The 25,339-nt window shown below is 57.0% G+C and overlaps 6 protein-coding genes across 6 annotated transcripts in view; all 6 read left to right on the top strand.

Annotated features, from left to right (window-relative positions):
• Positions 1–1,010: 1,010 nt before the first annotated feature.
• On the top strand, positions 1,011–2,432 carry LMXM_29_0630 (putative histidyl-tRNA synthetase; the record flags this gene model as incomplete). The annotated part of the gene is made up of 1 exon (XM_003877161.1): positions 1,011–2,432. The coding sequence occupies one exon, from the start codon at positions 1,011–1,013 to the stop codon at positions 2,430–2,432; it is 1,422 nt and encodes a 473-aa protein (XP_003877210.1).
• Positions 2,433–3,195: 763 nt separating this feature from the next.
• On the top strand, positions 3,196–3,846 carry LMXM_29_0620 (ribosome biogenesis regulatory protein (RRS1),putative; the record flags this gene model as incomplete). The annotated part of the gene is made up of 1 exon (XM_003877160.1): positions 3,196–3,846. The coding sequence occupies one exon, from the start codon at positions 3,196–3,198 to the stop codon at positions 3,844–3,846; it is 651 nt and encodes a 216-aa protein (XP_003877209.1).
• Positions 3,847–4,930: 1,084 nt separating this feature from the next.
• Positions 4,931–6,544, top strand: LMXM_29_0610 (putative nitrate reductase; the record flags this gene model as incomplete). The annotated part of the gene is made up of 1 exon (XM_003877159.1): positions 4,931–6,544. One exon carries the CDS (start codon positions 4,931–4,933, stop codon positions 6,542–6,544), a length of 1,614 nt encoding a protein of 537 aa, XP_003877208.1.
• Positions 6,545–11,298: 4,754 nt separating this feature from the next.
• LMXM_29_0600 (putative protein kinase) lies at positions 11,299–14,082 on the top strand (the record flags this gene model as incomplete). The annotated part of the gene is made up of 1 exon (XM_003877158.1): positions 11,299–14,082. The coding sequence occupies one exon, from the start codon at positions 11,299–11,301 to the stop codon at positions 14,080–14,082; it is 2,784 nt and encodes a 927-aa protein (XP_003877207.1).
• A 7,771-nt stretch (positions 14,083–21,853) lies between these two features.
• LMXM_29_0590 (conserved hypothetical protein) lies at positions 21,854–23,818 on the top strand (the record flags this gene model as incomplete). The annotated part of the gene is made up of 1 exon (XM_003877157.1): positions 21,854–23,818. The coding sequence occupies one exon, from the start codon at positions 21,854–21,856 to the stop codon at positions 23,816–23,818; it is 1,965 nt and encodes a 654-aa protein (XP_003877206.1).
• A 1,297-nt stretch (positions 23,819–25,115) lies between these two features.
• LMXM_29_0580 (conserved hypothetical protein) overlaps positions 25,116–25,339 on the top strand; it is a gene marked incomplete at both ends in the record, with an annotated part of 1,440 nt that continues 1,216 nt past the window's right edge. The window contains one exon of the mRNA XM_003877156.1: positions 25,116–25,339. This exon is cut by the window's right edge and continues 1,216 nt beyond it. Within this exon, the coding sequence (XP_003877205.1) occupies positions 25,116–25,339 (224 nt within the window).

Below are 25,339 nucleotides of genomic sequence, written 5' to 3'. Positions count from 1 at the left end.
AGCAGGCCTCCGCACGCGCTGAGCCGTGTGTCCACATCGGGTCGTTTGTGTACGTGGGAGAGCAGGTGGTTTGCGAAGCGGCAGAAATTGGGGACATGGTTAGACTTGATGCACAGTGCGTGGTGTCTACTGGAGCGCACCTTCCAGATGGTGTGTGGCTGCTGGCTCGAACGTGGGTGCCCCCCGAGGTGACGCTGTCGCCCTACACCATGTACACCGGCGTTCCAGCGACCCCTATCCGAAAGCTGAATGCGTGTTCCTATCAGCTGCTGCACATGGAATTCCTGCGCAGACGACGTGAGGGTTCGTGAAGGGATTTGCATCACTTCTGCGCTTCCACCAAATGTGATCCAACTTCGCACTCCGTGCGCAGAAGCCGAAGGGGCTACCCTGGACGAGCACCGCCCAATGTGCAAACTGGAAAGGTCTTATTTAGTGCGTGTCTGTGGGTGTGAAGAGGGTATCGCTCCCCCTTTCTATTCCTCCCTCGACACACCTACTCAGCGACGCGCAACCGCAGCGAGTGCTGCAGCACTGGCAGAAATGTGAGGACGATGGCGAAGTTTGATCGGCTTCCCATCCTACTGACAGAGGGAGCCATTCTGGTAATACAAAGGGATGCCAAACAATTGCCAACGCAGCCTCAACGCTCTCGGCTCACATTTCTGCCGACTGCATCTGCGTGCCTAGAGAGGCGTGTCTCTTTTTTCATGTGCTCCGCGCCGTGTCGACGCTGTCGCCCGGCCCTTCCATCACCTCCTCCTCCTCCTCCTCCCCGCGTGTGTCAGTCGCACGAACTTCATGCATACATCTTTCTCACGACTTTCCCGCCCGACTTTACCCTCCCCTTTTCGTCTCTCCCCCGGTCTGTGTCTGTGTGTGTGTGTCCATGCGGGTATTGCGTCGGCGTATTCAATGTATGGGGGGGGTTTGCAACCGCAGTTTCACACCAAGACACATCAACAACGAAACGTTTCTACCGCCAGCTGCCTAAGTGGGTGAGCGTCAGAATGTCCTCGACAGCCTCGCCCAATGCCGCGCTTCTCGCAGAAATCAACGACCTGAAGGTGAAACTCGCTGAGAAGGAGGCGCTGCTGCAGCCGGAGGGGGTAGTGTCGAAGAAGCCCAAGAAAAAGAGCCAGGCAAACATGATCGAGAAAGAGCCCGTGCAGGGCTGCCGGGACTTCCCTCCCGAGGACATGCGCGTGCGCAGGCATCTCTTCGGCGTCTTCCACGAAACGGCCCGCAAATTCGGCTTCGAGGAGTACGACGCCCCAGTTCTAGAGTCGGAGGAGCTCTACATCCGCAAAGCGGGAGAGGAGATTACAGAACAAATGTTCAACTTTGTGACGAAGGGTGGCCACCGTGTCACACTGCGGCCGGAGATGACGCCGTCGTTGGTGCGTCTGCAGCTCGCCAAGGGCCGTTCCCTGCTTCTGCCCGCCAAATGGTACTCCATTCCGCAGTGCTGGCGCTACGAGGCCATCTCCCGCGGTCGTCGCCGTGAGCACTACCAGTGGAATATGGATATCGTCGGCGTGAAGAGCGTGGCCGCAGAGGTGGAGCTCGTGTGCGCCGCGTGTGCGGCGATGGAGTCGCTCGGCCTCACCGCGCAGGACGTTGGTGTGAAGGTGAACTCGCGCAAGCTGCTGCAGTGTGCACTCGTCAGCGCTGGCGTGCCGGACTCTCTCTTTGCTCCAGTGTGCGTGATCGTCGACAAGATGGAGAAACTGCCCGAGGAGCAAATCCGCGCGGAGTTAAGGGACCTGGGCCTGGATGGCCAGCAGGCGGATGACATCATCAGGACACTTAGTCTCAGGTCTGTCGACGACTTCGACAAGGACCTCTTTGACAAGAACGGCGCCCTCTCTGAGGTCGCGGAGTTCTTCTCGCAGATGCGGATGTACGGGTACGGCGACTGGATCCAGTTCGATGCGAGTGTTGTGCGTGGACTCGCCTACTACACCGGGATCGTTTTCGAAGCGTTTGACCGCAGTGGTGAATTCCGCGCGATCTGCGGAGGCGGCCGCTACGACAACCTCTTTACTCTGTACGGCAGCCCGCAGCCTGTCTCGTGCGTCGGGTTCGGCTTTGGCGACTGTGTCATCATTGAACTGCTGAAGAAGAAGAAGCTGATCAACTCGCTGCCGCATAAGGTGGATGATGTGGTGATCCCGTTCAACGAGTCTCAGCGAGGCACCGCCCTGAAGGTATTGAAGCAGCTGCGTGACAAGGGCCGCAGTGCCGACGTCATTATGGACTCCAAGAAGGTTGCTCAGACCTTTAGTTACGCGGATCGTATCGGCGCTGACCGTGCCGTGCTGATTGCGCCGGACGAAACGGAGAAGGGCATGGCGCGCGTGAAGATGCTGCGCGACGAGGAGAGGGGGGAGGATGACCGCGGTGACCTTGTGCCCTTCGAAGACTTGTAGCCTTTGAAACTGCTGTCTTGTGCGCTTCCATCGGCATAGTGAGGCGGCTGCATTCCCTTCTTTCCTCTCTTCTTCACGAACCGTTGGCAGGCAGCATCGCCGCCACTTCTCCGAGGAGGTCGTGCGCACATCACTGTCGCGGCAACAGCATCAAACACTTGTGTGAGGTCATCTCTTCTTTGTTCTAAGGGCGGCAGCGCTCTCATTTCTTTTTCGCTTTCTCAGCGTTGTGGTACGTGTTGGCTCCTTTGCTGTTCCTCTCCACGCTAAGTAAGTCGGAAAGCCCGCATACTTATGGACCCGGTAGGATGCGGAATAGGCAACTGTACGCACAAAGATGCACGCACGGTACCATCACTGAGTGTGCACTTTGTGTTCGTGCATGCTGCGCCAACTCGAATTGTTTATGGAAAGAGGATAAGTAGCAGGTAAGACGAGGTGGGCTCTTTGTGCAACGTTGCAGGAGTCGCGCTTCGTCTCTCGTCGTACCTGTGCACGTTTTGCGTTGCCTCCCTCAGTATCCGTACCTTTGACTTGAATCTCGATAAGGTGTAGCTATGTCCATAACAACCCGCTTTCCTTCACGAGAAATGTGCGGCCTCCTCTCTGTCTTTTATCCCGCAACTTAGCCGCGTCCTACCCCCCTGTCTCTTTCTCGCTTCTTGTCCCCTCACACGCCACAAAAAAACCTTACTATCAAAACGTTTATGTACCCGCGCTGGCGCAGTGTCCGCCTCGCCTCCCATACCGCAAGACAGACGCCATGAGCGAGTATCAGGTAGATGTCGGTCTCTTGACGGTGACGGATGTGTCCACCGTGAGTGGGCCAATGCGCCGCGAGGAGGATCTCATGAGTTCTTGCACAAACGCACTCAAGGCCCTCCTCGGCGAGTTTGTCGATTTACCGACGGAGGTAAAGAAGACCAAATACGAGAGTGCGACGACCTTAGTACAGCTGCCGCAGCCGGTGATGCAGCTGCCTCGCGAGAAGGCGCCGCCAAAGCCGAAGCCGCTCACCGCGTGGCAGAAGTTTGCGCTCAAGAAGGGTATCGACATTCACCGCAAGAAGGCGAACCGCGTCTTTGACGAGGATCGCCAGGTGTGGAAGGACAAGTGGGGCAAGCGTGCTCGCGAGGACCGCGACAAGTACGACTGGCTGCGTGAGGTGAAGCCTGGGTATATGCCTGCCGAGGATGGCGGCGACCCGTTTCTGGATGACCGCCGCGCGAAGCAGGCTCGCCTAGAAAAGCAGAAGAAGAAGGAGGAGCACAACAAGCGCCGCTCCGAGCACCTGATGCAGGCGCAGGAGGAGGTGAAGCACCTTTCGGCAGCTGCGCGAAACCTCGCTACAGCATCCAACGGCAAGTTTGAAAAGGCAAAGAAGTTTAAGAAGAACACAAAGCGCCTCGCTTGAGCCTCCCGGGACCACAAGTGCGTCGTGGCGGGAGTACGTGTGCCGCGAGTGTACTTCGTTTGCGCCTGCTTTTCTTAATGAGGTTGCGCGCTTTCTTGCTCGCCACCTCTCCCCGTAGCGCAGAAGCTAGGGGGGCTTGTGTGTGTGCGCGCGCTTGCACGTGTGTGCGTGTGATGGAGGGAGGAAAGGGATTGCCCTCTCTCTCTGTTTCATCACGGGCACTGACAGAGGTCTTGCACCCTCATTTGCGTTCTCCTGCCCACAACATCCCTGTTGTGGGTGATCGACGCGCATACACGCGCGCAGACGCACTCCGCTGTGCGTGCTAAGCAGCCTGGGAACGGGAGAGGAGAGCAAGGCGCTGGCCGCTGCGACGATGCTTGACAGAAGGGTTTTTTTTCACTCCCCATTGGTAACTCGAATAATGCGTTCCGTTTTGTTTTCTGTATGTGTTGGCCGTTCTTGACATTATGAGGTAAACGACCGCACATCGCACGCACGGCATGGATGGCACGCCCACTGGCGAAGCACATGGTGGGCATCATGACGTAGCGGAGACTACTCGACGATAGCGTGGTCGGGGGGCGGAGAGCTTGAGATTCAGGTGTAAGCACAGCTGCACAAAGTGCGTCCCATCTTTCGTTTGCGATGTCTACGGTCACCATTGACATGCTCGTCGACCTCAAGAGGCAAAGCTTCGCAGGTGCCCAGTGGCCCATGGCTCCGGGGGTGCAGGTGACCACTGCTTCTCTTCGCCTTTTCTCTATGCTCGTTTGGGAAACTGCAACGCCTTGCTTCACTGTGTCTGTAACTCTGACTGCGCTGCTTTTCCATTTACGCCGCACCCACAAAAGCGGCTAGAGGAAAGCGAGCTCATCACGCGCGCCCACAGTACTCAGGGCGGCCGCGATCTCTTTCCGCACGCCCACGTGCTGGTGCGCCTTTTTCGTGCGTGTTTAGTTTTATTTTCATCATTCACGTGCATTGCGAGCGTAACCACGCCCTCGAAGGCACCGTTGCGATCAGTGCGAGCGCAAATCTGCTTTCTCCCTATCTCAGGTGCTTTTCGTTCTTGTTATAACTCATGGGCTCAAAGTACGCAAGGGGTATAATCTCCTCACCTGCGCACGAGGAGGAGCGGCAGGCCCACGTCGACACAGAGCATCACACCGAACCTCCTTCCTCCAACGCGGCAGCCCCGGAGGCGGAGGAGATGGAGGCGACGGTAACTCCTACCACGCCGCCGACGTCGACGGAGCAGGTCTCTATGACGGTGCCGGGAGAGGAGCCAAGCAAGCGTGCGCTTCCACAGAAGCAGCACCCGCGCCGCAAGTCCTTCACGATGGCCGAGGTGCAGCAGCTGATTTCCGTAAACCCAGACCGCACGTTGGTGATCATTCGCGACAGGGTCTACGATGTGACCACTTTTCTCGCTTCTCACCCTGGTGGCAAGTCCGTGCTGCGGCGCAACAACGGCAAAGATGTGACAGACGCCTTCTTTAGCATGCACAGTGCGACAGCAGTGAGGAAGCTGCCTGCTTTCTTGATTGGTGAGCTAGCGCCACCCGAGAGTACGTCTGCCGCTGCTGACGAGACACCAACTGCTGCTCTCGTCCCTGCACATTTGCGTATGGCCGACATCACGAAGGCTCTCAGCGAGGATCCGAACCGAATTATTCTTATTCTTTTCAGCGATGCCTACGACGTGACACCAATGCGCGACAAGCACCCTGGTGGCCTACGCGTGCTGACGAACAGCAACGGTCGCGAGTGCGGCGACACTTTTATGCGCATTCACGGCCCTCTGGCGAAGAAGATGGTGAGGCAGTTCTACCTGGGCCCCGTGGAGGGGGCGGCGGATGTGAGGTCTCCGCTACGACCAGCTGTGGCGGTTGAGGCAAAATCCGCTGTCATCCCCCCTGCGGGAACCGAGGTTCAGTCCACTCGCATTTTGGAGATGGTACCCGTGAACTCGACCGCCACCATCCACTACTTCACCTTTTCATGTCCCAATCCACTCGACATGATTCCTGGCGGACACATCAGACTCTACAGCAATCTGTATAAGGAAGAGAGCCGCTTCTACACTCCATTCAAGACGGGGGTGACGAGCTTCACGATTTGTATGAAGCACTACCCCAATGGCCGAACGTCTGGGTACTTCTTCGGCCTAAAAGAAGGCTGTGAGGTCTTCTTTGACGGGCCTCTTCCTCCTTCCTGGCAGCTCAACACCGATGCCGCTGTGCAAGGCGCTGTCCCGGAGGAGCGGCACGTGGTGCTGATTGCTGGCGGAACCGGTATTGTACCTCTTTACTCCATCTCCTCCAACGCGCTCGAGACACAGTTGTCCAGCGTCACCCTCGTCTGCTCCGTCCGAACATCAGAAGATCTTATCTTGGCGGAAGAGCTGCGCCGACTTGCCAACCGCTACTCAAAGGCGCTGCCGAGTCAGAAGCACACGCTACGTATTGTCCTTCTCTTCTCCCGCGCGTCACCGCAGGATGTATCAGTGGAGTCCACATCCTTCGCTTCGCATGTGCTGTGTGGAGGGCGTCTCACGGCGGAGTCTTTCAAGGGTATAGAGATCCCTCCTGCGCAGGCGGTTGTCGTGTGCGGTCCTCCAACCTTCAATGATGCCGTGGCTGGAGCAGTGCTGGAGTCAGGCATCTGCACTGCCGCACAGATTCATCACCTGTAGGGGAGATGTGAAACGCAATTGTAGCATGCACCGCAGGCAGCTGCTAGACATACGTGCACCAGGTGAAGGGAAGCGTATGCAAGTCAGCGAGTCACACGGGGGGGGTGGATATTCCTATTTTTTTCTCCTTCTTCCTCTCACTCTTCACACCTTTTCACGGACACATCGCCAGCGGAAGCGGCCGTGCAGCCTTACTGGAATGTGTCTGGGACCTTCTTTTTCCCTTTCCTGCCATTCACTCGCTCGTCATCCGGCTGACGAGGGGAAGGGGGTGACGCCCCAGTGCGTGGTATCCCAGGGTCCGGTGCTCTCACTCTGTGCGGAAGCCAGGCAGCCCCTCCTCCGTCTCTCCCCCTCCCCTGCCCCATGCCGAGCCACCCCTGATGGTGGCACGGTGAGCCACCTGCCGCGTGGGGAGGTCAGAGCGATGTGCTGCCACGGATGCCGGCGTGCAGGCCCTGGATGGCGCTGCGGCAGAGCGACCTGCGGCAGTGCACAGGCTTGCGCCGCCCATGTGGTAGACGCAGCGTCAGCGTGACTGGAGCGCGTATCCCACCCCCGGCCGTCGCACAGCCTACTGGCGTGGGGAGCGGCTGTGAGGCGACCTGCGGGGCGGGGGTGGGTGGGCGGAGTTCGAGGCAGGGGGTGGTGCCCTCAGGTGACTGAGCCGGGCGCATTTGATGTATCGGGCGTGTCTCTCGCTCTGCTTCGCCCGACGCGGATGGGGGCCTGTGACGGGGGCGTTTTTTCGGGGGAGGTCAGAGTGGCGCTTGGCTCCTATTCTAAGGCAGAGCAGTGGACACACGTTGAGCCGATTGAAAACTTAGTTAACACTGGACGTACATGCGCGAAGTCTAGAGAGGACAGTCACCGGAATGAAGGTGTGTGTACGATCATGTTATTCATCTTACGCTGCTGGGGGATATCCGCTCATGTACAGAAAGGGCTGAACTCTCCCTTTCAGGCGTGCTTGATTTTGTTGCGCGGCAATCTTAACTGTGCTGGGGCACGAGTCGATGCTGGCTTAGCCCACACGTTGCATTCTATATAGAGGAAAGAAACAACCTGAGGCACGCGAGTGTACAAGGAAGGTCCTCAGAGGGCCGGGTTGTCTTCTCTCAGGAGGTGAGGCCACATTTCCTCTCCTTGATTGGTTGTCTGACCGTAGCTACCGCAGGAGCGGACACACTGCCCCTCAGTGGCCGTTCACCCGCAGTCTCTTCTCATTTGTTGTACCTCTTGGGTGCAGGGGTCCGCTGGGATGAAGAGGCACTGAAGAAGCAGATGCTGCCTGTAAAAGTGGCGGGTTTTTGTCAGCTACATCTTTACCCATCTCCTCTCTCCACATCTCCTCGCGGTGCTTTTACCTCGCCCATCAATGTCGCCCCCCTCCCCCTTCCCCATCTTCCGTCTCTCCTTTTCCCTCACCCCTTTTTTTCACACAACCCACGGGACTGATACGTATCGTGTGGTTTGACGATCCACATCCCTTACGAGTGCTCGTGCAGTTCCGCAGGAGCGAAGGTGGTAACGCGCGCTATTTGTGTGTGTGTGCGTGTGTGCTAGGGAACTTGTTTTGAAGGAGGAATAGGGTACATGACATTGGTGTGTGCGTGTGTGTGCGTGCGCATCTGACCTTCCCTCCCTCCCGCTTTCCAGCTCACAATTTTCCCATAACCTCGCATATTCGTGAGTGCCTGCCGCAAACAACTACGAAAGGGATCAAACGGGGAAGTTCGCAAACGACGAAAAGCACGAAAGGAATCTTATCCCTGTGGCTTTACCTTTTGTCACCGGGATCTCCGACCTCTTCTCCATACACAGGCGTGGCGCTCACCTCTCTGTTCGCGTACTACCGAGCCCCACCATCGTCAAAGACGCTTCGGCATTTCTGTTGTTGTTTTCTCGTTTTTTTTTTTCGGCCACCGTTACACTGTATATAAAAAAAACGAAAAGAGGTTCAAGTGACTCTCAAACGGCGAGAAGGGAGAGGGGAGCGCTAGTGCGTCTTCTTTTTCTTGGCCGTCCCCTTCCACTAACCTACCCTAACCAATCACACACACACACACACATATATATATATATATATGTGTGTGTGTGCTCACTCTCTCGCGCTGTACATCCATTTTGTTCTCTACCTCCTTTTATCTGTCTGAATCCACGTAAGAGGAGTTGCGTGGTACTTGGATCAGTGCCACACAACTGTTTTCTCCTTTAGCTGAAAAAAAAAGTGAGCGAAAGGTAAGACAAAGGAGAGGCGGACGGTCTCGGCACTTTGCACTTCCTCCAAGAAGAGTAGGAGGAGCCCATCTTTTTTTTTTTCTCTCCCCACCTCCTTTTCTCTGTTCTTTGTCCTGTCTTGCTTCTCTCTCGGACTTCAGCACCTCGTGATTCTCTCACCGAGGTGGACTCTCTCTCCCCTTTCCGTTGCCTCGTAGTAGAGGAGAGACCGTCAGGCCTGGATACGGGGTGGTGCGAGCACAAAACGAAAAGGAAAAGCGTGAAGAAATCAGCAGCAGGGGGGATATCGCTCAAGCGCCAAGGAAACACGAAGACCACCTCAAGCCTCCTTTCCAACCTCGTTCTTCTATTTCTGTTCTTTCTCTCGTACTGAAAGGGCTGTGCGAGGGGGGGGGGAAGGGGCCAGGGTAAGCTCTGCGGTGTTTCCGTCGGCTTGTGCGCTGAAGTGGCCGTGCGCCACCTTGACGTAGCAGCGCAGTGCCACGGCGACACATACAAACGTCGTGCACAACGTGTTCCACAAAACACTAAAAAAAAACTTCGGGATAGAGAGAGAGCGCAAATTGCGGTACATATTTGGTCCCTGTTTCTTTGTTTTGGTGCTCGCAACTCCCTCTGTTTTATAGTTTATTTCTCGCTCCTTTGGGATCGTTGTGTGTGTGTGTGCGTGCGTGCGTGATTGCGCACCGTTTTTTTTCCTGTCTCTTCCACCTCTGCCTCTTGGACGTGCCGGTGTGCACATTCTGTGTATTTTGTTTTTCTTTTTTTCTTGTTTGTCTTGAAGCAGTCTTCCAAAGGCGTCGACGCGAAACGGCAGGAGGAGCAAAGCACGGACAGGCGCGGCGAACACACAAGCTGAAAGCGAGAGGGGAGGACGGGTGTGCCAAAGTAGAGCACAGAGAGTGCAGTAGAGATTATTAAGCGCTGACTCTGTGCGTGTGCGCATCGACTTCTCGCACTTGCATGCGGGGGTAAATTACAAACACATAAACAGGCATCTCTCTCTCTCTGTGGGTCAAAAACTGATAGAGTCGCATCTGCTTGGTGGTCTTCCGTCCTTTCACACCTCGCCTTTCACTTCGGCCTGGTGTGCATGCACGTGGTTGTGTTCATCCCCGCCTTCCCCAGTCTCTCCTCCGGAGCGCCTTCGTCTTCCTCCTCGATTGCGCCGGTTCCGCACACGTTTTATCTCGGTTCGCTGTCTTCTATATTTTGACTATCTTCGTTTTCTCCGAGGTCTTGTCTCTCTCCCTCCTACGTTGTTCGCCTCTCATTTCCCTACCCCCCTCTCTCCCTCTGTCTTTTATTTGTCTCGCTTTTTATTTTTTTTTCGTGTGTGTGTTTAGGCCAAGGAGCAGGCGAGCAGCGAGAGGAAGTGACATACGCAAGCACCCCTTTCCATCCCAGGTGTATCACCTACGTCAACTAATACGACGGCGTAGCTTGCGTATCTCTGTCTTCTCCCCTCTTCTCTCTTTCCTCATCCTTTCCTGTGCTTGCCTCTCCTCCCGCTTTTTTTGTTTTAGTCTTCTTGATTCCTTCCGCCCCCCTCCCCCCATTTTGCACCCCTCCCTCCTTCCCTCTGTTCGACTTGATTGTCTCTCCTCCTCTCGATTTCTCTCTGTCGACCCTCTCTTCTTCTAGCTTTTTTTTAAGTGTTGTGTGTTCATCCTCATTCACTGCTGCCGCCGCTCTCTTTTCTGTTGCCGTGTCGTATGTTTGTCTTTTGCTGCACGCGCGTGTGTGTGTGTTTTCTTCCTCTTCTGTGGCGGGGCGGCAACACCCCGGTGGGCTGGGTCGCGAGGCGCATTTTGCCTCCCCCCTCCCCCTCCCCCTCCTTCTCTTTCTTCCTCTCCTTCCATTTCGCTTTCCCTAGGACGGTTGTGTTCTATTCACTTTAGTCGGGCTTTTTTCCTCTACGACACTTTTCCGTGCTATCTAGTACCACGGAAAATACCGCATCTCTCCCTCGCCCTTTGTATGTGTGCGCCTTTTCTCCCTGTTTTTTGTTTCGGATTTTACGGGACTCCCCCGGCGCTCTCTCGATTGCCTCAAGCGCGTTCCATTACCATCTGTGACACTTCTCCTTTCAGTTCTCCTCGACTTTACTTTTTCCGACCCTCTCTCCTCTTCCCTTTTGGGGGACCTCCTTGTCGCCGTTTTCGTGCTTCTCGTGTCCGTTCTGCTTCTCCAGTCAGCTGTGCCTCTCTCTCTTGTTGACTAGACGAGAGAGTACCTCAAAAAGGAGAGAGGCACGAGAAACAAACGTGCCGGGGGCTGCTTCAGTCACACACCCACCACACTGACTCACGCGGGTGGCTGGCTGTGCATCCATACGTGCCGGTTCGTGTGTGTGTGTGTGCTTGTTGTGGGGGCCTGTGTCGGGGACGTGCTCGTCTTACCCCTTTTTCTTTCTCCCGCCTTCGCTGGCTCTCTCTTTGTGGGCGTGAGGCTGCGGTGTCTTGTTCACCGGTTTTCAAAAGCCAGTGTACAGGCCATTCGGGCCAGTGAATATGCACTCTCGCAAAAATGTAGGCTACGCGCGGCCGGGCGGGGTCGACATTGACCTCCCCACAGAGGCCAGCGTCTCCATCTCTCGTGGCTGTACCGCCTCCCGGCGTATCGTCCGGTCGCTCAAGAATCCGTTGGCGTGCGTGATGCAGCTGGTACCGCTAGACAGTGGTGAGAACACCCGGCCGCCTCATCTGCCTTCACGCTTCAACACGGCTAGCATCCCGAGTGAGGCCTCCGTGAGCGAGGTACGCAGTGAGTTGTGCAGTGTTGCTATGGAGGAGCAGACGGAGGATTCGACATCGTCGTTCTTTGACCATCGACGCTTACGGCACGGTGGCAAAGTAAGCAGCTCCATGAGCCGTAGCCGCGCATCACGGGTGGGGCACGAGATCCGTGCGCGTATGCGCCGCAGCTTTCCCAGCGGTAGCAGTCGCGAGGTGGAGGAGAGTTTCCTCAGCTACAGCGATGACCCCTCTTTCTACGCGTGCGACTCCGACGCGTCGTCGAACTCTGCAGAAACGGAGGGCTCAAGTCATAGCATGTCCTACACAGCCATCTCGGAGAGTGTACCGAGTTGCAGCCTCACCGGTCTAACTGAGAATAAATACGCCGCCACTGGATGGGCGAGCCGTTTCCGCAAGCCCAACGTCCCACCTCCGCATAGGGAGTCGAACAGCTTTGGTAGCATCTTCGGGTCCGGCGGGATTGATCCATACAACGGTGCCAGCGTCAACGCACACCACCAGGTACGCGACAGCGCCGCCGCGGATGTGGCAGTGGGGATAGCGGCAGAGCCTCGCATAGCGGCTGCTGTCCCGCAGAGGGACCTGCCCGTGGTCGTTATATCCCCTTCCTCATCTGCTGCGCGGTCAAACACAGGTCGAGGCTCGCATACCGCTGCATCCACAGCAGCACTGAGCGCGCCAAGTGCCTCGGCGGCGCGGCTCTGTGACGGGGGATTGCAGCTCACCGCGGACAACTCTTCTGTGGGCCAGGGTACGGATGGCGGCAGTCCTCTGAGCAACTCCATTGACCAGCGGCCACGCGTGCAGAGTGTCAAGCTGCTGGAACGTGTCGGACGTGGCACCTTCGGGGATGTCTATAGAGCCCAGGACCTGGACAGCAGCAACATCATTGCCGTGAAGGAGATTATTGTGCCACACGACTTCACAAAGGACGTAGAGAAGCAGTTGGCCGCTCTTGAGTCGGAGATTCGTGTCATGCGTCGACTGCACCATCCTCACGTTGTGACTTATCTCGGCGCTGTGCGCGAGAACAACTCCCTTCGCATTTTCATGGAGTTTGTAGGGGGTGGTACTGTGGGCAGTAAGCTGGAGAGCGTCGGCGGTCTCTCCGAGAAGAAGACACGCGACTACACAGCCCAGCTGCTAGAGGGGCTCGAGTACCTGCACGTCTCGCACATCCTTCATCGTGACTTGAAGGGTGATAACCTCTTCCTCACAGAGGACGACCAGCTCAAGCTGGGCGACTTTGGGCAGAGTAAGGAGTTGGCGGACACCCTCATCACGCGGTCCGTGCAAGGCACTCCAAGCTTCATGTCACCCGAGATGATTGCCTGCTCTGGATACTCGTTCGAGGCAGATGTATGGTCAGTGGGGTGCTGCGTCATCCAGATGCTCACTGGCAAGCCGCCATTCGCGAACCTCGACAACCAGATGGCGGTGATGTTCGCCATCATCAGTTCCAAGATCGAGGATCAGATTCCGGCATGCGCCTCCGAAGGCGCGAAGGACTTTATTCGTATGTGCACCAAAACTAACATCAAGGATCGGTGGACGGCCTCGCAACTGCGTCAGCACCCTTGGCTCCTAGGACAAGGCGCTCCAACGGCCGCCACAGCATCCGCAGCGCTGGCCAAGGCTGCCGGTGAGCGGAAGGAGAGCGCTGCTCACAAGCCCGTCGCCGCACACCCGCCGCTGAAGGCAAAGGAGCTGGCGCAGCCGAACCCGCATCTTGGCAAGCCTCCTCGGTCCATTCTTTTAGACACCGCGGCCCTTGCGAAGGCGAAAGGCAGCGACGATATGACGAAAGGTTCGAGCAGCCGCCGCCTCGGTGGGTATCGGTACTCACTCGAGGACGAGACGGGCGATCACGAGGCGGGCGGTACTACGAGCAGCAACCTTTCTTCTAAAAGCGAGACGCCAAGCTCCAAAAACGCGGCGGCGACCAGGGATGCAGGCGTCCCTTTTTCGGGGTCGTCCCCACTCAGCGAAGGTGCGTCGATGGACAGCCGTCACAGGTCACCTATGGCGTTGCCGGAGGCTTTGCCAAGTGGAGGGCAGCTACACCGCACGCGCGAGGGTGCCCCTATGGCGACCCCGGGGCAGGGTGATTCGCTAGTGGTGGTGGGCCAAGAGGGTAGTGGTGGCAGCGGTGCGCGGGGGCGGAGGAAGTCGCCACCGGAGCCGGCGCAGCGGCTGCAACCGCCTGCGCAGCCGCACAAAGAGAAATCGCCACGCCACCGAGCGTTGATGGCGGGCAGCGCCGCGGCTGTGGAGTCTTCGTCGAAGAGGCGATCGAACCCGAGCCCGATGACACGCGCTCTCAATACACCTGTTCACTACCGCACCAACCTCGGCACCTCCTCTCCCAGCAAACAGCGTGCTGATCTTCGACCGGCAGGCTCGTCGATCTACCGTGTCTCGGGCGTTGTCAACCAGTCGAGCCGCACTACACCGAACAGAACGTCCTCAGGAAAGAAGCGCCAAGCGATGGCGGCACGGGCGACTGGCCACGCACTGAAAGACGATCACAAGGTGTAGCCAGCGTCGTACGTGCGCATATGCGCACGTATAGGTGTCGCTGTGAGAGGCTGCGTACCCTAGTTGTCGCGTGCTGTTCACTCGGCTGCGTGGTGCTATCCATGTTCACCACTCTCCGATGTGCAGTTTTCCTCACTCTTTTCATCATCTCGCCATTGTTCATTTGAGGCGTTCACTGGAGTGGCTCCCTACCGTTATGTGCACGTGTGCGTTTTGCTTTTTCCCTTTAAAGGGCTGAGGTGCGGATCGTCCTTTGGTGGAACACCGGTGGTGGCGATGTATGGCATTGCGAAAAGCTGCGCGTATCCTAAAGGTAGAGGGAACGGAGCGTTCTTCTTTCGTTCTTTCCTGTGGTTGGTGTACTTCAGCCTGAAGCTGCCGATGCTACATTGCTGCTCACGCTGCCCTTTCATGACCCATGGAAGTGGATTTATGTATGTGCGCGTGTGGGTGTGAAGGAGTGTGCTCGGTGACTCTCTGCCACAGTTGCGTGCTGCGATGTATGGTCGCCTCTTTTTTGTTGTGCTTTGCATGTCTTTCTTGTGTGTGTGTGTCTTCAAGTGTGTTTGTGTACATGTTTCCCTCTTGCTTTCCTTGCATCTTCCATATATACATGCACATGTGTGTATATCCACCGCTGCCATTTTATCTGCGTGTGCACGTCACGCCTGTACGTGTGTGCTCTCCCCTTCATCATCTTCCTTTTTCTGCACCCTCCCTCTCTCGCCTCCCTCCCTCCCGCCTCTGCTGCTTGTAGATTCGCTTCTTTTGCTGTGTTGTGTCTCTTCCCTTCTCGACTTGGTTGCGCAAAGCTCAGCATCGCCCCTCCTCCCTAATAGGACGTAGTTGTCTTTCCCTTTTCTGGATTTCATTATCGGGAGATCATTGGCGACAGCTGCGGGCCTTAGCACTTTGATAGTGTGCTTCTTTTGTCAGAGGCGCGGCGGGCGTCGGCACCCTTCCCCCCCTCCCACTCTCCCCTTCTCTCCCCCTCCACCTGTGTTGGTGTACGTATAACACAATAGGGGAAGGGAAAAGGGCAAAGAATAACTGCGCAGTCGCATTTTTGCTTTCACGCCTTTCGCCTCTTCTGTCTGCCCCCCTTCTCCCGCTCTTGAGGTATCTTTCGCATTTCTTGGTGGGACTCTTTTCTCCTCCTTCCACGCTGACCGGTATGCGGTGACCCTCCCTCCTCTTGCTCTCTCCCGCGTAGACGCACACATGTGCACTCCAAACGAAGAAGTTAGGGCGCCCGAGAGCGGGTGGGAGGATGAGAAGGCAGGGAGGACCATCAAGGTGGACAAGAGGGAGAGATCAAGCGTCACTGGGGGTTTCCCTGTGCACGGCGCTGAAATTCTTCTTTTTCGTTGTGCGTGTATTGTTCAGGCGGTGCTACAACCTGCTGCCGTTTGTTTGTTTCTTTTTTTTTTCGCCCATTCTATTCGATCACGTCTCGCCCTTCTTCAGCTTGCCCCCAACTCCACACAGCACACCAGTGGAACTTGCGTGTCCCACGCCAAGAGAGGACGAAGCTGTGAGAGAGAGGACCAGCTGCCCCCTCTGCCTTTCTCTCACCTTTCCCTCTCTTCTCCCAGCACAATGAACCCAAAACAGTGGGCGGCGTGGGATATTTCTCTTCAAAGGCATTTCACGCCTTTTTATACGCGGCGCCTCTTGAGAGAAGTCAAAAGGAAAGACACACAACGGGAAAAACGCGAATCGAAACACCAACCAACCAGCCGACAACAACAAGCCCCCTCCTCCAAAAAGAAAGAATGATGAGAGGAATCGAAAAAGATGGAGCAGCGATCAACAGTCATGGTCGTGCGATCGACCCTTTTCACACAACGTTTCATAGTACTTGTGCCGTGGTTTCTCTCGATTGGGGCTGTCACATCGAACGTACATTATGCATCGTGGTTCGCCGTTCTTGAGTACGGGTCACTTCTTATTATTTCTGTGTGTGCTTCGGTGGCTTCTGTCGCTCACACCCCTTTTTTCTTGTCGGACTTGAATACATTTCTCCACCGCAAACACACCACACACACACACACACACACACACACAAGCACAAAAAAACGCGCGCGCGCGTCCTCCCTTTTCGTGAAGTGGGAGGAAAGGGGAAAACACAACAACAATACGGCTCACGACACGTCAATCCGTGCCTTCTCCTGTTCCTCTTTTCTTCGTGCTTGTTGTCCTTTGTGTGTGTTTGTGTGTTTGCATGTGTGCCCTCCCCCCCCCGCCTCACATAACCGTGTCTTCGATTCTTTCTCTCATTTTACCGATTGCTCTCCTCTCCGTCTGCCCTCCTCTTCCTTCAATTCCGGCTCCCTAGTTGATCATTGTCGAGGCCAAGATGTGTGCTGCCGCATTTCTTTCACCGCCACTGGCACTGATGTGTGTGGAACACGCATATACGCACGCTTAACGTTCGAGATAAGTTCTAGCATACAGGCAGTTCACTAGCACTTGTTCTCTCTCCCCAGCACGCGCTTCGCTGTGAACCTTCCCCCTCCCTCAACCTCTCTTCCGTGCGCTGACCTCCTCTTCTGTGTCTTTCGCCCTTTCCTTTTCCCCGCCTCTGCTGTGTCGAAGCCTGCGGAGTAGAAAAGAGTGGACGGTGGAGCGGAGCTTTGTTGTTGGTTTCCTTTTGTTGGCTTCACTGCTGTCGTGGTGATTGTCTCTGCCCTCCACTTCGCTCTCATTTTGTCTGGCTCGGCCTTGTATCGCTCTCCTCCTAACTCTCGACTGTAGCGCGGCTCTCTCTGTTCTCTCCACCTCCTCCCTCTGTGTGTGGGGTGCTTTCTCTCTCTTCTGCGCTTCGTGTTTTCTTGTCTTGCCGTCTCTCGACATGTGTACTGCGTGCCAGTGCGTGTGGGTGCGCCGCCTGTCTGTGGGTACGCTGTTTTAGTTCCTACCAGGGTTTATCACGTCCTTCCATCTCCAGCCACGCTACCTTTTTTCTTTTATATCTGGGTCTTTTGGTACACCACAGCCTCCCCCTTCTCCCCTTATTCCGCTACGGCGCACCAGGTTGTACCGCACTGGTGAGAGTTTCTGTTCCCCTTACGGCTCTATCGTGTAGAGAACCCTTTACGGGCGGATGACGGTGTGAGGGTGGGCGGTGAGGGGGTGGTGGGTGGGCGGGTGGGGAAAAGAAGAGGAAGATGGAGAGGCCCGAAAAAGAGATCAAGGGGAGAGATTCCACGTGCTCGACTGGGCCTCTTTCCCCTCTCTCCTAAACTGACCCCGTGTGAAGCTGAATTCAAGGGGGAGGGGCTTCTCTTTTTTTTCGTCCCCCCTCTCTCTTTCTCTGTAGATTCTGTGTGTAGATGTGCTCCACCTCACTTGTTTTCTCCACCTCCAGCATCGCCCCGCTTACGCGCTTTTTTTTCACCGAACAGGCGTTTTTCTCTCTGTGTGTGTGTTTGTGTGATGCTGCGCATCTGTTCGAGGTTTGTCTGCTTTTTTTTTCCACCGCAACTTCCCCCTGTTCTGTCGCTGTGTTGTCTTGTGCCTCCCTTCCCCCCTTTGTTTCTATTATAAGATGCGTACTCTCTCCTCCTTTGTGCACAGTGCGACGAACACACGTGGGTATATTAGGTCCTCCGCGCCTCCCGTCTAAGTATAAAGGCGTTTTCTGTTTTGTTTGTTGTTCGTAGGGCTTGACCCTCTTCTGGAGCTCTCTCCTCCCTCACTCTCTCCCCCTCCTCCTCGTTTTTTGTTTATGCATTGACTATACACGCAGCAATCTACTGGAAGCGCATCTCTCTTTTCTCCCCCTCCCCCTCCCTGTCGCCGTCTACTGTTTTTTTTTGTTGTTTTGTGTTCTCCCTCTCTGGTGCAGCGAGTCTTCATATTTATTTATTTACTTCGCCCCTCCTCCTCCTTCCCTCTCTTTCCTTTGGCCTTTCACACGCCATTTGTGTGCTGTGTCGGTACGCTGGCAGCGGAGAGCACGTCAGGATGAGAAACATAAACGACCCGTTTTGTTTTTCGGCTCAACGTGTGTCCACTGCTCTGCCTTAGAATAGGAGCCAAGCGCCACTCTGACCTCCCCCGAAAAAAACGCCCCCGTCACAGGCCCCCATCCGCGTCGGGCGAAGCAGAGCGAGAGACACGCCCGATACATCAAATGCGCCCGGCTCAGTCACCTGAGGGCACCACCCCCTGCCTCGAACTCCGCCCACCCACCCCCGCCCCGCAGGTCGCCTCACAGCCGCTCCCCACGCCAGTAGGCTGTGCGACGGCCGGGGGTGGGATACGCGCTCCAGTCACGCTGACGCTGCGTCTACCACATGGGCGGCGCAAGCCTGTGCACTGCTGCAGGTCGCTCTGCCGCAGCGCCATCCAGGGCCTGCACGCCGGCATCCGTGACGGCACATCGCTCTGACCTCCCCACGCGGCAGGTGGGTCACCGTGCCACCATCAGGGGTGGCTCGGCATGGGGCAGGGGAGGGGGAGAGACGAGGGAGGGGCTGCCTGGCTTCCGCACAGAGTGAGAGCACCGGACCCTGGGATACCACGCACTGGGGCGTCACCCCCTTCCCCTCGTCAGCCGGATGACGAGCGAGTGAATGGCAGGAAAGGGAAAAGAGAAGGCAAGACAGTTAGCGAATAGATGCGTGCTCTCGCAGCTTCTTGTGATCTCTCTGGTTCTGCCTCCTCTCTTTTTCTGCAGCTACCGCCTCCTCTTCTCCCTCTCCTCACTCTCAACAGGTCCCCCTGCCCGTCCATTCGCGCCGTCGAATTCCGGCCGTATCTTACTGGTGGGTGTTTTTCTCCAGTGTCGCTTGGCGACGTTGAGTCCCGCAGCTTCTATTTTTTTTCTGCGCTTTTATAGTCTTCCGTTTTCGTTTTGCATCAACTTCGTTCGCAATGCGATCATCGGGGATACGACTTTCTCTGACCGACTTTCCCTTTTACACGTGGCGCGACTCTCTCTCCCTCTCTTGCCATATCTTCGTGCTCCTCCTCCTCGTTTCTTTACCGTGCCACTCACACCCTCTCTGTCGTTGTCGAAGCTCTCGGTGTAATGTGTTCGTGTTGTTATTATTATCATGAATTCTATTATTATTTTTCTTGTTGCTGCCGGTTTTCCTCTGACAGCCTTCCCTCGTACTGTTCCTGCGCTCATCCCCGCCCCGTTTGCCCCCCCCCTGCTCTTCCCTTTACCTACCCCTGCCCGTGCTCTCTCGCTAACGATCCCATGTTGCTCTCTTTGCGCAGACGAACGCACCCAAAAGAGAAGCAGCAGCAACTGCTAGAGCGCTTCCACGCGGTGGCGCGCACTCGCCTGGCCCTTTCTTGCCCCCCCCCCCCCGCATATCGTCGTTACGCATGTGTTCTGGTGTGGGCGGTGTCGGGGGTGGTGGGGGCGCTGGTGACGTCTACGTGTGGAGCAGCCAATGAAGCACAGAGCGACACCAAAACACAAACGGGAAACGACCCAGGTAAAAAAGGATGTCACTCATTCATGGCCAAGTGTAGTGAGGGAGGCGGCAGAGCTGGGAGGAGGTTCCCAAGGGCGCACGAGAGAAGGCGATTTCCCCCCTCTCCCTTCTACAAAAGGAAAAGCGTACGCGCAGACACGTACTCACAAACAACGGACAAACTATGGCACCAATCCCTCACCGCATCGACCGCAGCACACTGATGTCGACGGACGTCTGCTGCTCAGGTCTCCGAATGTCATCGATGCACATTTTTGTTTTCTTGGCGCGCGTGCCCGCGTCTTTCTTTCTATCTGTGTGTGTGCGTGTGTGGTTCTCTTTAAGCGGGTGTGTGCCTCTATCCTGTGCTCTCCTCCCCTCAGCCGTGTGCGTGCGTGTCGTCTTTTGGGTTGTTGCTCCCCTCTTCGGTTTATGTCTTCGTCGCGTCTTGCTCTGCGTGTTCCTTTCTTTTTTTTATTTATTTCTCTGCATCGTTGCTTCACCACCAGCTCGCCGTCTGAACATGTATTCGTATTCCGCACTCCTTACCTGCAAGCCACTCCCAAGCATGTAAAATGAAACAGAGAATAGAACGACAATCATCGAAGCAGCCTATCGCGCCGTCAACGCTGAAGGAATGGCGAACGTGAATGTGGTATGGCTTGTGGCGCGCAGTCGACTCCAGGATGGAGTCTGCCTCGGCGTCGGGGAAAGAACGTCGGTAGTGCAGCCTTGCCGTACTTCTACGTGCTCCTTGATGTAGCTGATAGGCCTGCGCTCTCGCTGACGAAATTTCTTCCTTTTCCTCTGGTGCACACCCGTATCGCCCCGCCGCACATCATGGAGCGCACACAGTGTGTCACGCGTGTTGTGCACGGCGATGGGCCCCCTGGGCGTACTTTGCTCATTACGGCAACATCCGATGATCCTTGCTGCAGCCGTAGCGAGAGGGGGGGGGGGGGAGGAGCGTCATGCACACCCGGCTGAAGGACACGAAGTGCTTTTCTCTTTCTCTCTTACCGCTCTCTTTTTTTACCTTCCCTCTTTGGCCGCATCCACATTCGTGCTCTCCTCACGGACGTAGAACTCTGTCGTTGTTCCATGTCTGCTCTCTTATATCTCGCAACTTAGTTTCCGACTTTCGGTTGGCGGCCGCACTGCTACACGATCTCTGCGCGTCTCATGCGCTATGCGTGCGGCAAACGGTGGTGGAAATCATCGACGTAGAGGACGGAAGAAAGAAAGACAAGTTATTGCGCCTTCCGGGTGATCTGAGGCTTCGTCTTACTGGGGCGGACGGGGGGACGGCACAGAGCCACAAGAGAGGGCACCGCACACACACGCACACAGACTTAAGGGCAAGGAGAGCGGAGCACTGCATTCCTTTCCGACACGATAACAGCACCACGCACTGCCGGTGTGCTCTTTTTCTCTCTCTGATACAGGTCTCACCCGCTACCTGTACAGGAGTGAGTAAGAGAGAGAGCGCTGACAGGCGAACTTGCTTGTGTGCTCCCCTAACCCGATAGAAGGCGTGTGAAAGCATCACTGAGAGTCGTCTTCCGGTGCCTCACAGTCTTCCTGTTTATCTCGCCCCCCCCCCCCTACACTTTGCGTTCGCCTTGAGGAGTCTGCGAAAGCACGAGAGGCAAGCGGTGAGGTGAGCGATCAAACACCGGTCTCTCTTTCCCCCCTCCACACAGAGGGAGCGCCTCTCCCGATCGCCTGTTGGCCTTTTGCTTTGCTTTTAGTGCTGCAGGTGCCAAGTTCACGGCCTTTCCCCCCTCCGGATTTCTCTTCCTCAAGAGATGTCGACCGTCAAAGACACGAGCAACCACATTCGGCTCGACACCGCCTTTGAGCTCAACATCGGTGCTTCGATTCTACCGGACCGCGTCGCGGCAGGCCGATTTCTGCGCAGTGCCGCTGCCCGTGAGGCTAGTGCAAGCGCACAGACACTAGCCGTACGTCCACCACCCTCGGCCGTGTCACTCGCCTTCGGCAGCAGCGGTCAGCGGGTTCTTCTGCACAACAACAACACCAACACCGCGAAAGCCAAGCGCTCCGCTAAACGAGGAGAGGCACAAGCGAGCGTCGGTGCCACGTTCAGGCTGGAAGATGAGTCTGTCATCCAGACACTGAACTTCGGGAAGGCCCCGACGGCACTGGCAGCAGGCCAGCTCTACGACGCCTGGAGCACCGATATCGCTGCCACGTATGATGTGCTTCTTTTCGGTGCCGCAACGAGCCTACTGGCGTACGATGCGGAGCAGAACAAGCAGGTCTTCTATAAGGACGTGGAGGATGGGGTGCAGGCGGTGGTGTGCGGCACTGTGATGAAGCCGTGTAGCACCTCTGGAGAAGCGCCGCCGCTGGCCGTTGTTGGCGGTAACTGCAGCATATTCGGCTTCGACCGTTTCGGCGCCGAGCGGTACTGGACAGTGACAGGGGACCAGGTGACGGCCATGGCCCTCATGCCGTGGACCTCGGTACCGGATTCGGGATCTGCTCCCCTGTCGCTGCTCGTGGCCTCTGATGATTTTGAGGTGCGCGTGTACGATGGCGAGGAGGCGATCGCGACGGTGCACGAGGTGGATCGAGTGCAGAAGCTCGTACCTCTGTGGGAGCCGTCACGGATCCCAGACACGGAGGCTGCCGCCGCTGACAGCGCTGGCCGGTATGCCTACTTGCTCGAGAATGGCACCGTCGGCATGTACGAGCGCGGCGAGCGCGTGTGGCGAGTGAGGGGCAAGTCTGTGCCTGTGTCCGCCGCCTTCTGTGACGTGGACGGCGACGGCGTGGCCGAGTTGGTGATTGGGTGGAGCAACGGGCGGGTGGAGGTGCGCACGGATCGTGGCGGCGGGTTGGAGAAAGGCGGTATCGTGCTCTTCCGCGAAACCTACTCCAGCGCCGTGGCGGCGGTTCTTTCGGAAGACTATCGGCAGGACGGCGTGCCTCTGCCGGTCATCTGCACTGTGGATGGCACCGTGCGTGGATTGACGCTGCTCGAGATGCGAAAAGACGAGGCGGCTGAGGTGCGTCAGCTACAGGTGTTGGAGGCGCTTGTGCAGGAGAAGCAGCAGCTGGCCGCCCAGCTCGCCAGTCTTGAAGAGCAGCTGGCTCGCCGGGTTGCTGGGGCGCAGGACACGACGATGCCAGAGTTGGGGGTGGAGGTGCGTTGTTGCTGCTCCGCCAACCTTGCGACAAAGGAGGTTGAAGTGCGTGTCGAGGTGACGGGACCAGCGGCGAAGCGTGGTGACGTTGTCGTGCATAGCTGTCTCCTGCAGTGTGAGATATGGGCCACCGCGGCAGAGCAGGACACCATAGCCTTTGCGCATGCGGAACCCAGCTCCACACTCGTGTGCAGCTTTGCCCACCCCGACGACCTTCCGTTGAACGTCAGCGCCTCGGTGGCTGTAGGCCCACCGTTTGGCGATAACTACCAGATACACGAGGTTACCATCAGGGTTCCCCGCTTCGTGATGTACCAGCTACTCTACACGATTCTTCCAGAGCAGCAGCGTCAGCGGCACGGTGAGACAGTCACCTACCAACGGCCCAACGGCTGCGTGTTACTGCAGTGGCGTGAGTTGCTCCGTCTCGACGTGATTGAGAGGTGGCTGCGGGATTCCTTCTGCGTACCGGAGGATGTCGCGCTGCTTGACGCTAACGCGCCGACTGACCCGGTGCTTCACTTGGAGCTCATTCATGTCCGCGACGGCAGCAGCTTTGGTATCGAGGTGTGCAACGCTGCTGCGTCAGGTGCGGCCTTCAACACCATTACGCTGTGGTCTGACCACTTGGCGCCATGTGGGGCGGTTATCGATGCCTTCGTGGAGGACTTGAAGGGTGGGTGGGCTGAGGGGAAGGCGGACCCGGTCTCGGTTCGGTGCGAGATGCCTCTCGAGCTGTCGCGGCTGCGCGCGATCTTCGCGAAGGTGGACGAGTTCAACGAGGTGCGGATGAAACTCACGACCGACATGGCGGATGCAGCTACCGTCGTGAAGACGCTGCTCGGGCGTGCCGAGGACGCACGGCTGCTGGGTGACATGGCCTCCATGAAGAAATCGTACGCGGCACTGTACGACGTTGATCAGGAACTGCTCTGTGAGAATGCGAAGCGGATCAACAACTACGAAGAGCTCAAGCTGGCCTTGAAGGAGGTGAACACGTGCATCCAGCAGGCGGGAATGGTGCGCATTGGCCCGGCACGCGCACAGTTGATTGCTAGCTGCCGCAACGCCCTGAAGGAGAATCAGGTGAACAGTCTGGTCGAGATCATCCGGACCGGGTCCGAGTAGAGGACGAGAGCGCGAGTGACGCCGAGGCGGCATAGCGGATGGCCTGCGTGCGTGCGTGTGTGTTGTCGGTCCCCTCTCCCCTCCTTGCGCTGCTGGGGCTTTGTCCTATCTGCAGTGTTCTCCGAAGGCTGATGTGCTCCCTAACCGAGCCTTTTTTTCTGCTCCCCCCCCGAGGAGAGGGGGTCCATGCGTGCCGTGAGGCGCATGCCGCACCCATTGTGCCATTTCAGCTCGATGTCATCGCTGTTGTGTTGTCGTTCCTATCGACGTGTGTCTTTCTCTCGTCCTCCTCCCTCTTTCGCCGCCGCAGATGTGCAACACCAGTCAACCAGTCATTTACGTGTACTCTTTTCCCTGCGCTCTGTGGATGCGTGATACCAGATGCCATCGCCGCAGCTTGCCGTGAGCAGCTGTGCGATGTTTTCTTTCCCTTTATCCGTTCTCCCACCTACGCCTCGCGTGCTGCGGATGCGGCTTATCTTTCTCTTGGTTTCTGAGTCTGACGACGATAGATAGTGCACGCGCAGGCATCGTTTATACTTATCATGTTGGCTTGGTCAACCGTGTGCGCGCGTCCGCCCATCTGGCTGCTGCTCCCTGTTGTCACCTGTGCGGCTCCTCCGCTCTACTGCTGCTTCGACATTTCTGCCCGCTCCTCTCTTTTTGCCACTCCCTCCTCTGCCCGCATGGCGCGGGTGTGCTACAGCAGTCAAGCGCTGCCCACCCATCCAGTCCCCTCCCCTTCCTTGTCCGCCCGGCATTGGTTCGCTTTTCTCTGTGTAGAAACCCGCACACGCCAAAGTCGTTCTCCCTTCCGCCCATCTCATCGTTCGTCTGTCGCGGCTCACCTAGCGCACCCTCAACCGACTTAGTATTGGCCAACCTCATCTCCCAGAAACGGCTTGCCCTGTGTGGGAGCGCTCGGCCTTAGTTTCACGTCAAGGATTCCTTCTAGTACGTCTTTCGCCTTGGAGCATTTGCGTGTTTGTGCGCGCGCGACGGCTACGGATAGGAGCTGTTGCAGCCGCACTTACGCGCGTAGTCAGTGGGGTGGATCATGGGCTCCCTCTCCCTGTCTGTAAACCTCTAGCGCACCCTCTTAGCGTCTTCCTTCTCCTAGTCACCTATCTCACCTCCTTCAGGGGCTAGTACTCCATCCATGTTCCGCCGGATTGCTCGTCCGCTAGCGGCAAGCGCCGCCGCCGCCGCCGCGCGCTTCAACCACGGCGTGACCTCCTCGGGTACCATCCCCAAGTCGGCACCCGGGGCCGCCACCGCGGCCTCTTCAGGCCCCTACATGCCTGCCTACTCGGAGGTGAAGGGCACGTGTGGCACACCGGTGCTGGATCAGCTGATCGGCTACTACGTCAACATCCAGTCTCGTAAGATGTACTACAAGGACTTTCTCCGCATTGAGCATCAGGCAGTCCGCTGGGCCTTTGCTGACATACGCAAGAACAGCGAGGCCCTGGCGCACGGTCTGCTGCAGACGGGTGTTCGGCCTGGTGATCGCGTGCTGGC

The sequence above is a fragment of the Leishmania mexicana genome, chromosome 29 (genome assembly GCF_000234665.1).
Source record: "Leishmania mexicana MHOM/GT/2001/U1103 complete genome, chromosome 29".
NCBI classification, from domain to species: domain Eukaryota; phylum Euglenozoa; class Kinetoplastea; order Trypanosomatida; family Trypanosomatidae; genus Leishmania; species Leishmania mexicana.
The sequence above is the reverse complement of the archived record's forward strand: the minus strand, read 5'-3'. Positions and strand labels throughout refer to the sequence as shown.